The following is a 16,265-nucleotide window of genomic DNA, read 5'->3' on the forward strand; positions in this document are numbered from 1 at the left end:
TTGTATTACCAATAAACTGTGATGATTAAAACTGAATGATTATATAAATCTATATTATATATTTGTCGACGATTCACAATTTCAACCTCGATCAGACTAAATTTTGGTGACTCTAGATCTCTGTTGGGACCCATAGATTTTTGAGCATGCGAGTCCCCGGGATCCATCACTTTTCACAGGTAAAATGAACACTGGACCTGATATTTCTGAAAGTGTAACCCCATGAGGCCTTGAGAGAACAATAAGTGCTCTGTGAAATGTCAAAACAGCACTCGGACACCTCATTACAGAACGTGACATTCATCAAGATAGATGCTCATGAAATGCTGCTGATGGGAGCAATGATCCCATGCGTTGAACTAATAAGCAGGAGGGGCGGCCATGGTTATTTGCGCCCGTGGAGGGGCAGGCAAGGATGGCGGATTAGCGCGCAGCAATAAAACACAGTCAAGGGAAACGGCATTGATACGGAAGATCAAAGGTGCTGTAAAAAGATGACAGATGATGATGATGACATCCAAGCGCCCGACGAGAACACTTTTTGTACAACTGGAGATTATAAAGCATATATGTTTTAAGGCTGTCATATCTTTGGGTAATGTGACAATCAATGTTCCCTGTAATTTTCCACGGGTCTGAGCGTTCACACAAAGTCGGTGAGCAACGCTTGAAACAACAGTGAGCAACAGCAATCCCAAGTGTGGCAACTAAGTCATTATCAAACATGTCCAAAACTTCACATCACGTTACATTTTGCTGAGTTTCCGGCAATGCAAAAATGTTTTTCATTTTTGAATGAATTGACTCATGTATTATTGCAAAGGTTGTACAGCCTACAAACGTCACAAGATTCACAAGATTTCCATTTCTTTTTTTTCCTGGTATCTTTTGTCGCATAATACTTACATTTTTGGGGTTTTTTTTAGTCGGTTGCACGATACACAACTGTATTTAATCACATTTTTGAGTGGAAGTACAATCTTGGCAACAAGATTGACTTGGTATAATTGGAAATTATTTGAATGCAACACAAACTTTCTCTTTATTTTCCCCTGTTTTTTTCTATTTTTTTAAATTCCTTTAAAAAAATCTCATTGTGTTTCTTTTTTCCTAGCTGTTACTTTTTTCTTTTTGTTCTTTATTTACTTTATTTCCTTTGTTTCTTTCTTTTCTTTTTTCCTGGCTTTTTTTCTGAATTTTTCCTTCTTTTTTCTCTTCCTTTTGTTTCTTTTTTTCTGAGCTTTTCACTACTTTTTCATTTTGGTAAGTTTTTCTTTTTTGTTCTATTCCCTCTTCCCATAAGTCATTTTGTCCATATTTTTACGTAATATTTGGTCATATAGGCATGAAAGAAGCAAAAACAACCTGAAGAGCCGTTTAGGACCCAAAAGAGCCGGTTCCTTTAAGTGAGCCGAGCCGAAGAAGCCGGTTCTCGAAAAACTCTACTGACTTTACTCAACTACGTTCTACTTCGACCTTGACTTCAAAATACCGCATTTAGAACACAACGTCAGGGGAACCCTTGTATTTTTCATGCACTATAACTTTGACTTAATTCGCTTCTTATTTAGCAATTTCGAGCCCTGATTTTTGTGAGCTGGCTAGATTTTCTTGTGCGCGATAAAGCTCTGGGTAGTGCACACACGCAGCTTAGAGGGAACATTGCGCTGGATAGATTTTTTTGTGCGCTGAGAATGTGCGGGCAGTTCGCGATTGCGCACGTGTGTAGCAGTGGGAACATTGGTGACAATGTGTGAGCAGATTTAGCCGCTGTAGTATATGCTCACTGGACACATCATTAGGCACAGTTCTAGTATATAAAATAACCAGTGCGTACATTCCAAACCTCAAAATGGCCGGTAAATAAAAAATAACAATACATCTCAATACATTATTTTTTCCCTATAATACCTTAACTGAAAAGCAACATGCTCTTTCTGATTTCTGATTATTAAATGGCCACAATAAGGCAGCCGTTTCAATGCTTCCTAATCAAGTCTCTTAAAAAGAAACCAAGCATTAAAGGTGGTAACTTCAAAATATTCTTACTTGCTGATGCCATCTCCTGGCTGAAATCGCCATTGCAGGTCGTTTTTATTGCGCGTGTAAGTTTGCGAAATTCTTAGATGCCCTCGATTTAACTTCCTTTTTCATCTTTTTCGGGGTTTGTGTTGGTATTTGGACTGTATCTGAAACAGTCCCTTTCTTACTTTCACCATTCTCATCCTTGAATAAAAGAAAACCTCCAGCTTGCGTGTGATAACACTTTCACTCTTTGTATCTCTCTCCGCCTTACCTTATTTAGTCACTCACTTTCGGGTTCAATTTTTCCCTCTCCCCTGTGGTCTCTTGTCTCTAGTTCCCTCCTATCACAACTCTCCCATAACACTATAAAAACTCTTCTTGGCCCTGTGCTAATTAGTTGTCTTACATGTCATGCCCCAAGCACTCTTGTCTCAACCTTTTGTTATTTCAGTGTACCGTATCCTTGCCTGCCTTTCTAGAATACCGCCTGAAGAACTTTTGCTGTTTGGGTTTTGTAAAACACTGACCCCTTGCCTGGATTTCGGACCACGATTGTTTCCTTGCTACCTGACTTCCTGTGTGCCGAACCCTGTCCAACAAAATACTGTTTGCTGTACTAATAAAGGTTCCTGTACTTGTTCCACACCACGGCGACTGAGATTTTAAGTTTGGCAGCATTCACAATTCAAAAGTAAAAGAAAATCAAACTGGAGCAGAGGATTAAGCATTTTAAACATCTTTTATAGGTGAGGTGACTCAAGACTTCAATTTTGTTAGAGTGTGCAGTGTTCTCGTTTGCCCACGTCCCTGTGTCCTAGACGCATCATTTTTGCTGGGGACGCATCGTGTCAAGTCAACGTGCGTCCAACTTTTTTGACACAAAATTGTCATTTTTACCCGATTACATTTTTTTTTTAAACAAAGATTTACCGCACTCCAAACTTTTCGTCAGGCAGATCCGCCATTGTTGTTTTGGTCTCGCGGTTCGGGTTTTCGTCTGCACGCCGATCTCGGCAAACGAGTTGTTTCGAGGTTACGTCATTGTTGTGGTGGTTGTCGTCGAGGGAAGGTGAAGGTTGAGTATGCCTCCGAAAAAAGTTAGTATTAGGTGAAAATCAACACAAAATTGGTAATTTCTTTAGTGTCTGAAGATCGCGAAGGCAAGGAAAACACGTGTGTTGAAGTCAACGATTCGACAAAAGAAAACAAACAAAAGAATACTCATAGCATGGTCTTTTCTGCCAAAATTGACTCAATTATATTCCTGGTGACGCTATGAGGAGGATGATAATGGATTGGACCTTGAGAAGGCATTCCAACTGTGGCGGGACAGCAAACCACGAAGAATATATGAATTGGAAAATCTGAAGTGATAACAGCTTTGTATTACTAATTAACTGTGATGATACAAACTGCCGGAATATAGAGACTAATATTTCAGCAATATTATTTTGTATAATGTACAATATTTTTGTGAACTGAAAAATCTGAAGTGATAACTGATTTGTATTACCAATAAACTATGATGATTAAAACTGAATGAATATATAGATTTATATTATACATTTGTCGCCGATTTACAATGTCAACCTCGATAACACTACATTTTGGGGACCCATAGATCTCTGTTGGGACCCATAGATTTTTGAGCATGCGAGTCCCCGGGACCCATCACTTTTCACAGGTCAAATGAACACTGAGTGTGTCTTAGCTCAAAAAGGTTGAGAAACCCAGCTCCGAATCGCAGGCCAGTTCGGACATGAACTCGCTTGACCTCCAGACGGTTCCCTCTTGTCAGCCGACAAGCAATCTGCTAATCTTGTCTTTCACACTGCGACAAAAAGAAAAGGCTTCTCCCTCTCTTCTACAAGCGCCCCCCTCCCCTCATTCCCTAGTGTGAGCTGATGATGAGGGAGATGGAGAGAGAAGAGCCGAGCGAGTAATGGAGAGGGAACGCGATCGGCCGAGGAAAGAGAGCGAATGCGAGAGAGCGATAAACTGCGGCAGGCCGCTTTAATGAAAAACCTCTCGTGGCGATAGGAAGATTGGCGATGGAATGGGTCGCTGATTGGTAGAGCCTCAGGGTTGCAGGATGCATTGTAATTAGTATCTTGGGTGACGGAATGGAGATGCCACTTGTACCAAAGAGTAACTAAACGTAGTTGCCGTTTCTTCTACCAGGATGATTAGTGGGCAAAGTTGTGAGATAGTCACATTTATTTCTTGGATATAAACTAAATGGTAAATTCATAACCTAATTATCTTATCTTATCTCATCTCATCTCATTAGCTGCACCGCTTATCCTCAGTAGGGTCGTGGGGGTGCTGGAGCCCATCCCAGCAATCATTGGGCAGTGGGCAGGGGACACCCTGAACCGGTTGCCAGCCAATCGCAGGGCACACAGGGACAGACAACTCGCTCGCTCATTCACACCTAGGGACAATTTGGACCGGCCAATCCACCTGACATGCATGTCTTTGGAATGTGGGAGGAAACCGGAGTGCCTGGAGGAAACCCACGCAAGCACGGGGAGAACATACAAACTCCGCACAGGAAGTCCAGTAGCTGGATTTGAACCCACACAGGACGTTCCCAAGAACTGTGCCACACACGCGCTAACCACTGTGCCGCCGTGCTGCCTACTCAAGATGTATATTTGCATATTCACATGCAAGTAGGGGCAGCGTGTGCGGCTCAGTTCTGAAATAATGAGATCGAACCTCATGTGTGGAGTTTGCATGTTCTGCCCGTGATGCGTGGGTTTCCTCCGGGCACTCCGGTTTCCTCCCACATTCCAGAAACATGCATGTCAGGTTAATTGGCTGGTCCAAATTGTCCCTAGGTGTGAATGAGCGTGTGAACTGGCAACCAGTTCAGGGTGTCTTCTGCTCACTGCCCGAAGATAGCTGGGATGGGCTCCTGCACCCCCGCGACCCTACCGAGGATAAGCGGTGCAGGTAATGGATGGATGGATACATGCAAATGACAACCGCAATGTCGAAAAAAATCGCTAGTAGAAATATTCAACAATTATGTTGTCGAATATAGCCAGTGAGTATAGTCGCTCATGTACAGGGTTGGGTAGGGTAACTTTAACTTGATTACTTTCAATTACTTTTGGATTACTCCAATACCAAATATGCTAATAAAAGACAAAAGAAACTAAATATGAATCAAATGATGACTCACTATACGTGGTAAGCTTTCTCTCCTGGCTTTGATCTCTTTGATCTCCGGCAAAACTAACATAAAATGCGACAGAAACAAAATGAAAATAAATCCAAACAGCTTGCCATCATCATTTTTGCCGTTCCATGTGTTCCGTTACTCCCCATGCCTGCACAAAATTTAGTAATTGTATTCATATTTAGTTTCTTTTGTCTTTTATTAGCATATTTGGTATTGGAGTAATCCAAAAGTCATTGAATGTAATCCAGTTAAAGTAACCCTACCCAACCCTGCTCATGCACAATAGCATTTTTGACTCAGGCGGTAAGAAACATACAGAAACGCCAACTTGAAGTGCATTCCTAAATTTCCATAGTTGGCGAGCATTTTAGCCGGGATACTAGCAACGTTTGCAAAGTGCGTATCATGGCTGTATCTTGGTGATGCAAAAACATTTAAATAGAACAGAACAGTTGAACAATACAGAGTCTGACTTAAGATTTAAGTAACATTCAAGCCAATGCGGTTTTGATGGCATGTATTTTACATTTTTACGTGTATGTTCAGTTATAAAAGAGAGCCTGACCGTTATGTCGGACTGTGCCTGTCAAGCAAATTTGAAATTAAATGCATACAGTCCGAAGAACAAACCTCGGTTGTTCAAACATTAAAAAACAACAAATGTTGGTTGTTAGAACTGTTTAACTTCAATATATTGAGAATTGACAAATACTTTGCAGTTGGTTATATGTTTTACAAAATTTTCACAATATTTTTTTTTTGTTTACTCTTGTACTTTTACCATTGAGCATTATTGATTAACAGGGATATACGCTCACTTGATTTTAATTTGTTATTTATTTGCATGTCCTAAAAATGGATAAAGATATATTTTTGGATTTATGTCTCTATTGACTTGAGCACTGTGCGTGTTTGGTTTTAGACAGGGCATTTGCAGTTTTTTCAATGAAATAATTATTTTATAATGTACCGTATTTTCCACACTATAGGGCGCACTGGGTTATAGGGCGCACCCCCCAAAAAAGTTTTTGGTCCTATATCTTCCATAGATAAGGCGCACCGGATTATAAGGCGCTACAATGGGAACGTCCACAAAACAGTCAGATGACTCAGTCAAACTGATTACCCCCTTAACATTCCCAAAGCTTGCAAAGAAGCAAATACGTGTCGTGCGGATGCGGTGTCCGTACGATGTCACTCAAATGCATCGTTCCACATATCATTCGGAAGGTTAAAGTCTTGGGATTCAAGAAATGCCAACCAGTCCTTAGTTTCTATTTTCTTTTTCGCTCGCAACTTTACTGTGCATATGACAATAAACACTTAGAATTGAGTTCAATTCACTCAACTCATCACAGCAACATCAAGATTGTTCTAAAACAAGATACCGGGAAAATATAAAGCCGCATAGCTCACCTAAGTTCTCACGTTCAATAATGATAGGCAATCATGGTCTTCTTACAACCGTGAGTGTAGTAAATCCAGGAGAGTAAACTATTTACAAATACAGACTAATGAAACATGTTTCTTTATGGCGTAGTTTAGCAAGCTTGCTATTCAGTCATCTTTTTCGGCCAATTGCAGGGTTTGTTTTGGCCCTCTAGCCTATCCGAGGCTCCGAATAACTTCAGCCAATAGCGATCGATTTAATGGATGACTGACACATCTTTTTCGGCCAATTGCAGGGTTTGTTTTGGCCCTCTTGCCAATCCGAGGCTCCGAATAACCTGCGGCTGTTGCGTAAGTTGCGAGACCTTGCGATTTAATATTGAGCCATATTTAAGGCGCACTGTATTATAAGGCGCATGGTCCGCTTTTGAAAAAAATTAAGAATTTTAGGTGCACCTTATAGTGCGGAAAATACGGTACCCATTTTTGTGTTTATTAACATTTGCCAGATAATAAACTTCATATTAAATTTAGGAAAAAAAAATAGTTATCCGATTATTTGACGATTGTTTCAATAGTCGGTGACTAGCCCACTATTAAAACCGTTGTTAGCCGGAGCCCTATTTAAAATGATATCATATAGAAATTAAATAAACAATCAAAAACCCTACCATTGAAGACATCAATGGCTAAATGGCTTGAAAATACAGTGAATATTCTGGAAGCAGCAGAAGTCTCAACAGCTTTTCTTAAACACAGCATTGTTGTGGCTCCCCGGAGCTTTGCTGTGGTACTAAAGACAGCAATTCAATTTGTCCAACAGCGTCTCCACGTTGTCTTTTACTAAACTCAATTCCAATGGTTTAAATTGAATCAGGTTAAGTTTGTCACTTATTTTCACGCCTCTCTTGTTCAGAGTGTTAAAGTCAATCATTATTAAGACTATTTCGTGGCCATATTTACCCAAATAAAATACATATATATAGTTAAAATCGAATCATACCCAAGAGCAGATTTTCACTCACGTCCGCCATGATCTTGAAGAAGGGAAAGAGACCCCGCCCACAACGTGGGCGTAATTTATTATACTTCAGGGAGAAAGTTCACATGAGCATTTCACAATAAAAGAATATAAGATTGATAAACATACAAGAGATGCAATTAGACTGATTATTGAAACGTTACTTCATGTGTGTGTGTGTGAGAAACATTGTTTTTATAACTAGTAATATAAAAACAAGCTAATTACCTTGAGACAGAAATTCAAGAGATTTACATTGAAAACCTGACACAGAGTCATGGGTAGGGATAGTTTACTTGTGCAATTTACAGGGTTCGGTAGGGTTACTTTAACTGGATTACTTTCAATTACTTTTGGATTACTCCAATACCAAATATGCTAGTAAAAGACAAAAGAAACTAAATATGAATACAATGACTAACTTTTGTGCAGGCTTGGGGAGTAACGGAGTACATGGAACGGCAAAAAATGATGCTGGCAAGCTGTTCGGATTTATTTTCATTTTGTTTCTGTCACATTTTATGTTCGTTTTGCCGGAGATTAAAGAGATCAAAGCCAGGAGAGAAAGCTTACCATGTGTTGTGAGTCATCATTTTATTCATATTTAGTTTCTTTTGTCTTTTATTAGCATTTTTTGGTATTGGAGTAATCCAAAAGTAATTAAAAGTAATCCAGTTAAAGTAACCCTACCCAACCCTGTAAATAATATACAGTACAATGTCCCTTTCATTAGGTCATATTTGATTACTTTTTGGAGATTTAAAGCAACTCGGGAGAATGAAAAAAAAACTATCGCAGAAACATCAATCATTTCCAGTTGGCATTCCAATGCCTGGTTTGTGTTGCCATGTGGCATCTTAAATGTCACTCGCTAATGAGTTCCAGTCGTGTTACCCAGAATAATTTCTCTCTAGGAGGAGTTTTATTAAGGTCTTTGTTAGCCCCAAATCATTTTTAGCTATCAATTCAAAGTGAGATAATAAGGCGCGAAACAATGGGCTCGGATCATCAGAGGCGAAGCAAGGTTTGAACATTCTCCCTTGCGTTTTACAATGGTGACAGTTTGACAGTTTTTTTGTCACCTTTGACCCATGCTGTCTTGCTCAGGTACTTCATCAGCGTTGCCAGTGATGTTTTCCTTCCTCATCATTTCGTTGGCTCCTCGTCTTCATCTCTACCCCAATGACGCGTTTCAATGGTCAAGATAGACCAGGCATGTCAAACATATGGCGAGTCTCTAGCTCATTTCTTATAAAAGTTATGATTTTAAATTACAACAAATAAAATACTGTCTCTGGACTCTAAAGGGCATTATTGTGTTTGTATCGTGCGGTAAGTTGGTTCAGGTGGTAAGCTTTATCTCCTGGCTTTGATCTCTTCGATCTCCGGCAAAACTAACATAAAATGCGACAGAAACAAAATGAAAATAAATCCAAACAGCTTGCCAATATCATTTTTGCCGTCCCATTACTCCCCAAGCCTGCACAAAATTTAGTCATTTTATTCATATTTAGTTTCTTTTGTCTTTTATTAGCATATTTGGTATTGGAGTCATCCAAAAGTAATTGAAAGTAATCAAGTTAAAGTAACCCTACCCAACCCTGATTATTTATCTCTCATGAGAGTTCAACATTTAGTATACACTCAACATAAGGAGATAATACATCTGTGGATTTTAAACTTGCAAGGAGATCAGCAAGTCCAAACCTCAGACAAAAATAATCGAACCTGTTCTTAATGCTTTACCTTGATCTATCCATCAATCAATTTTCTGCACCGCTTATCCTTCATAGAGACGTGGGGGTGTTTGAGTGCATCCCATCCATTTTTGGGCAGGGGACACCCTGAAGTGGTTGCAGGGCTCAGTGAGACATACAACTCATTTGCTCATTCACACGACAGGCCAATATTAACCTGCCAATTAATCTAGAATGCATGTTTTTGAAATGTGGAGGAAACTCACGCAGGCACAGGCAGAACATGCAAAATCTGCAATGGGATGCTGAGAGCTGGAATTGAACCCTGGACCTACGCACCATGAGGCTACATACTAACCACTGTTCTATGGTCCTTTCTTTTTTTGAATACCGTAGTTTGAAAATCAGATCCACCTTAAAGGATGTGGTAATTAAAGAACAGCAACATGATTGTCTAACAGTGACAATATTGTGAAATAGGGGTCACCAAACTACGGCCCGCGGGACATATCAGACCAGCCAACAGATTTAATCAAGTCCGTGAGAGAGACATTGGGTAAAATGAACTGCTTCTAGTCAAACGCCCTGCTGTTTTTAAGACATCCACTTTACGAATTAACCAGCTTAACCAGCTCGGTGGCTTGTGGGTATGGCGCCCGCCCCGAGACTGGGAGGTTGTGGTTCAAGCCTCGGCCGAGTCATACCTAAAACTTAAACATTGGTACCCGTTGCCTCCCTGCTTGGCGTTCAGCATTAGGGGTTGAAATTGGGGGGTTTGGTCACCTAATGACTCCCAACACCTCAGTTGGGTTGAGCGAGGGGGCTGGGAATCCCCTCCTCTAAATCAATCTCCTAAAAAGAGTCAGAAATGACTCTAGCCACCTCCCACTACGGGGATATGGCTGTGGTATATATATATATATATATATATATATATATATATATATATATATATATATATATATATATATATATAACTTTATGAATACACATAGGTCAAGAAATTTATACAACACGAGATTCGGGTGGAGGAAGCTGACGGGATTGTCCACCATCTTCATCAAGGGTACCCCAAAAAAACCAAAAACTCGGCAAAAAATAAGAAGAAACATGGTACGGTACGGTCACTTTGACTCTTCATAATTTGTCATCTTCCTTGCGCTTTGTAGCACTTGCTTTTGGTTGCACTACACAATTCGGTGAGATCGAATGCTCAAATATTACAAACTGTAATGACCCCTTAATGTAAAAGTTGATGGTTGCTTCTCAATCAGTGTTTAGGAAATCCTTTTTCACAATGGTAAAGATTTCAAACAAAAAAAGTGAACAAAGTGTCTTATCTTTTGTGTTTTGTTGGAATCCATTGCTTCTTTTCTACCGAAATATATAAACAAAACTAAAGCTAGCCTTTAGCCCAGCAGCTTTGACACATTTCGGTAACAATTATAATCAAGCAGAACCTCAATTACATGATAAACACAGCAGCGGTTATGAGCACAAGACCGAGAGAACCCTCGAAATTGTCACTTGTATTGACACTTGACGGTTGACACAGACGGCAGCTGCCAACGCAATACTTCAACCCATTCTCCATTAAAGTGCCAAAACAAAAAAACAAAAAAACTAAAGAGGATGTAAAATTATAATGACCTGTGCAACCATTCAGTTTGTAATGACATGATTTAACAAATGTGGAATTAACAAACATGTCTAGATCATTAGTGATAGTGTTCTCGTTTGCCAGCGTCCCTGCGTCCTAGACGCATCATTTTTGCTGGGGATGCATAGTCTCAAATCAACAGATTACTTTTATTCTTGACAAAGATTTACCGCACTCCAAACTTTTCGTCAGGCAGATCCGCCATTGTTGTTTTGGTCTCGCGGTTCGAGTTTTCGTCTGCACGCCGATCTCGGCCAACGAGATCTAGTTGCTTCGAGATGACGTCATTGTTGTGGTGGTTGTCATCGAGTTAAGGTGAAAATCAACACAAAATTGGTCATTTCTTCAGTGTCAGTAATACGTCGAAACATAATGCCAAAAGTGATAACAACGGCAATAAGTCCGGCACGAAAAAACGGTGGAGAAATTCTTCGGAAGATCGCGAGGAAAACACGAGAGGTTAGGAAAACACGTGTGTTGAAGCGAACGACGCGACGAAAGAAGATAAACAAAATAATACTCCTAAGCAAGATAAGGACTTTTCTGCCAAAATTGACTTAATTTTATTCCTGGTGACGCTATGAGGAGGATGATAATGGATTGGACATTGAGAAGGAATTACAACTGTGGCGGGACAGCAAACCACGAAGAATATATGAACTGAAAAATCTGAAGTGATAACTGCTTTGTATTACCAATTAATGATTAAAACTGAATGAAAATATAGATTATTATAATTATTTCAGCAATATTATTTTGTATAATGTACAATATTGTTGTGAACTGAAAAATATCGAAGTGATAACTGATTTGTATTGCCAATAAACTGGGATGATTAAAACTGAATGAATATATAGATTTATACTATATATTTGTCGCTGATTTACAATTTCAACCTCGATAACACTCAATTTTGGGGAGCCATAGATCTCTGTTGGAACCCATATATTTTTGAGCATGCGAGTCCCCAGGACCCATCGCTTTTCACAGGTAAAATGAACACTGTAGTGCTGGTGAATTAAAGGAGTGTGTGTATATATAAATATAATTGTGTATTTGTGATAACTGCACGCGATACAACAATTGATAGGATCCAGTGAATGTCAGGAGTGAAAAATCAGTTATACAAGTTTTTAACTAATTTAGTTAGTTGGCTTGTTAGGGGTTGTTGTTTATTATACAGCTTGTGGTTAATTTTTTTGTGTGTTTTTAATTTTAGGTATACGCATAGTTAGCTGTTTAGTAAGTTGGTTAGCATATTATCTTGAATGAATGAATGAAATGAACGAACAAACGAACGAACGAACGAACGAACGAACGAACGAACGAACGAACAAATGAATGAATGAAAACTTTATTTCGAACATTAAAATAAAAACAGGACAAAAACAATGAGTCAACAACAAAATAATGTTGCATAACATGTTCGAAAAGGGGTAGTCAGAAGCAGATTTTCCCTACCCCTTTATTTTCCCTATTAAATACATTTTACAAATCCTCCTTTCCTCTTGTGTCTAATATAACAAAATCTCATATACTTATTACATAGGTCAGATATCAATAATAATAATAATTACAATAATCACATATTTTATACACTAATCTTCGTAATACCCATCCCTCAACGTCATAATGCGTCTAGTTACCAAATGTCACTGCGGCACCAATGATAATGACGGCAATAAAAATAAAGATAATATTTATAATAACAGTTATGATATAATAATAGCAACAATAACAACAAGTAAACCATAGTTTTAAACGCAGTATTTCCAATCTCACTCATATCCCATTTTCTTCATCCCTGTATTCTGCCAGTAATGTTTTTTTGTATTTAAATTTGAACACATGTTGGACATTGTTTGATCTCATCTTGTAAATTATTCCAAAGTTTGACTCCACAAACAGACACACACATACCTTTCCTGGTGGTTCTCACCTTTGGGATTTTCAATTTATAACAGCCCCTCAAGTTATAATTTCCCTCTTTCCGAGTGAATATTTTTGGATGTTTTTGTTGAATCAAGTAACAGTTGTGAAGTGAACAATTTCATTAAATCATTCAATTTTAATAATTTGGACTGCATGAATAAAATATTAGTATGATCCCGATATCCTACCCTGTGTATGGTTCTTATTGCACATTTTTGAAGGATAAAAAGGGGCTGTAGTGAACTTTTGTAATCATTGCCCCAGACTTTTGCACAATATGTTAAATATGGCAGAACGAGAGAGCAATATAATAAATACAATGCATTATAATTTAAAAGGAATTTGGCTTTATTAATTATTGAAATGCTTTTAGATACCTTGTTTTTTATGTATCTGATGTGTGTTTTCCAACTTAATTTATTGTCTATTATGACCCCTAAAAACTCAATTTCTGATAAAATTGCAGCACCCTCCATTTTTACTTCTAAATCTTGATTTGCCTTGCGACTACGAAATAATTTTACTTTGGTTTTATTTAAATTTAAAGATAATTTATTTACATCCATCCATACTTTTAGGTTAATTAGTTCACGATTTATACAGGTTACCAAATCCATATAGTTATCATTTGAATAGAAAATGTTAGTGTCGTCTGCAAATATTACAATTTTCAATCGTTTTGAAACATTAAAAATATCGTAATATTATACATTTTAAATCTTGATTGGTATATAGGTAATTTGGTACTTTACTTTTTAGCTGAGGTTTTTTATGTTAATTATGTTGCATTTTTTGTGTTTTAAGGTGTTTAAGGTAAGACCCTAGTTTGTTAGGTTCCTGGGATAGAGTTCTTTTAAAAAATAACAAGCAAAATGGCTCGGCATTTAATTATTCATTAATACACTATGTCCCTTTAAACTATTATTCAGCACCCCCTAGTGTTAAAACTATATACATGTATATAATATATATATATATATATATGTATTCATAAAAAAATGATATAAATAATAAGCAAAAGTACACACACTGTCATACTAATGTGTATTTCAAAATAACTCATAGGTCAATATATTTTCATTTATCTTACATAACACATGACTTAGGGAGCTGAGATAATTGTCTGTCATCTTGCTGCTCCAGGTACACTGAACAACCAAAAACTTTGTGAAAAGCTGGGCAAAAAAATAGAAGACATATGGTGCATTTCGGTCACATTGAGTCCCCATTGGTTGTATTATTCGTTGTGCCTTTTAGCACTCGTTTTCGACTCAATACAGTGGCATCTAGAGGGTAAATAATTCCCACTGTCCCATTAACGATTGCAATGACGTTACCTTGACGGGTTTCTTCCTGGATGATTCGGCCTCGTTGTTCTCGGCCTCTTCGTGCTCCTTGCTCCCTTGTGGCAGGTTGGAGTAGTTGGCCAGGCTGCTGAGCAGAGATGACACCATGGGGCTGGTGTCCATTTCCTCCTGTAAAATCACAAAACAATATAACATTAATTGCACGCAGCCTTGAGATTGAAGAAAAGACCGATTATCTGCTGGGGATCTCATTGTTGCCTATATTCAGCATGGCCTTAAAAAATCAACCTTAAGCTGTTGGCTCCAATAAAGATAGTATCTGTTGAACCTAACTTTCAAAGAATTGCAGTTAAACCTGGAAACATGGCACCTTCTTTTTTAATGTTCAAGGTTAGAACCAACATAAGTAAAAATAGAGATATTAACCGCCTCTGGTTTTCGCCATTTTCATGTGCAGATGATAATAATAATAATAATAATAATAATTTCCTTGTATTGTCATTCTGTGTAACAATGTACACAGAACGAAATGTCGATTGCATCTGACCCGATGCAGCCGCAGCCAAGAGAGGGCGCCGCCGACCACTTTTTAAGTCTTAGGAATGACTCGGCCGGGGCGCGAACCCGAACCTCCCAGTCTCAAAGCGGGCGCCTTACCATCTAGGCTACTGATGCCAGTTGCATTGAAAAATGTTTACTTATATCTTACAGTGTTATCGTTTGCTTGCCCGCATCCCTGCTTCCTAAACACATTATTTTTGCCGGGTACGCATCGTGTCAAATCAACATTTTTTGACACAAAATTGTCATTATGATTTTTTAACAAAGATTTACCGCACTCCAAACTTTTCGTGAGGGAGATCCGCCATTGTTGTTTTGGTCTCGCGGTTCGAGTTTTCGTCTGCACGCCGATCTCCAGTTTGAGTTGTGTAGTGAAAGTCCCTCTCTTTTTAGAGAACCGTTTTTTTCGGCTCAACTGATTAAAGAGCCGGCTCTCAAACGGCTCACTTGCTTTGATGCACTATATTACGAATGATGATGTTGTATAAAGAAGTTAAGAAAAAAACGGAAGTATAAAAGGAGAAAATGAAAAAAGACAGGTTTGTGGTGATCCCTTTTAATCAGTATATTACCAACAATAATTTAATGCAGAAAATGGATTAAAAATTTGAATAAGAAAATGTATTATTCTACTTAATTATATTTGCATGTATTTTTCCTTCTAGAGTGAACGTCCAAGCGATTTCATTTTTGAACTTTTTTTATGTTGTTATCACTTTCTGCATTATGTTTCGACTTATTACTGACACTGAAGAAATGACCAATTTTGTGTCGATTTTCACCTAATACTAACTGTCTTGCTTGACATGAATGAGGTTTATTGTAAAAAAAACTTCAAAAATTAAGTAGCTTGGACGTTCACTGTAGAGAGAAACAATACATGCAAATTTAATTAAGTAGAATAATACATTTTCTTATTCAAATCTTTAATTCATTTTCTGCATTAAATTATTTTTGGTAGTATACTGATTAAAGGGATAACCACAAACCTGTCTTTTTAAATTTTCTCCTTTTATACTTCCTTTTTTTCTTAACTTCTCGATACAACATAATCATTCGTAACATAATGCATAAAAGCAAGTGAGCCGGCACTCTTTAATGAGTTGAGCCGAAAAAGCCGATTCTGTAAAAAGAGACGGACCAACGAGATCGACGAGCAGACGAAAACTCGAACCGCGAGACCAAAACAACAACGGCGGATCTGCCTGACGAAAAGTTTGGAGTGCGGTAAATCTTTGTTAAAAAAAAAGGTAATCGGGTAATAATGACAATTTTGTGTCGAAAAAGTTGCGTCCCGGGGACGCACGTTGATTTGAGACGATGCGTCCCCAGCAAAAATGATTCGTCTAGGACGCAGGGACGCGGGAATTTTTCTCAATGACAATAATTACTATTTAATAGTAGCTGCAGAGGATTTGTAGTACAGTGTTTAGAAGGACTCCTCACGCCTTCAATGGCATCTGTATTAAACACAGTTTTTTAT

General features: G+C 38.2%; 1 protein-coding gene across 3 annotated transcripts in view; it reads right to left on the reverse strand.

Moving 5' to 3' along the window:
- Nucleotides 1-16,265, reverse strand: part of slc12a5a (solute carrier family 12 member 5a) — a 320,066-nt gene that overhangs the window by 90,694 nt on the left and 213,107 nt on the right. For all 3 annotated transcript variants that reach the window (XM_088339009.1, XM_088339007.1, XM_088339010.1), the window contains exon 3: nt 14,252-14,389. In XM_088339009.1, coding sequence (XP_088195135.1) covers nt 14,252-14,389 — 138 coding nt within the window. The remainder of the gene's footprint in view (nt 1-14,251; nt 14,390-16,265) is intronic.

Source organism: Urocampus carinirostris, chromosome 6, assembly GCF_059441175.1.
Source record: "Urocampus carinirostris isolate Australia breed hairy pipefish chromosome 6, RoL_Ucar_1.0, whole genome shotgun sequence".
NCBI lineage: Eukaryota > Metazoa > Chordata > Actinopteri > Syngnathiformes > Syngnathidae > Urocampus > Urocampus carinirostris.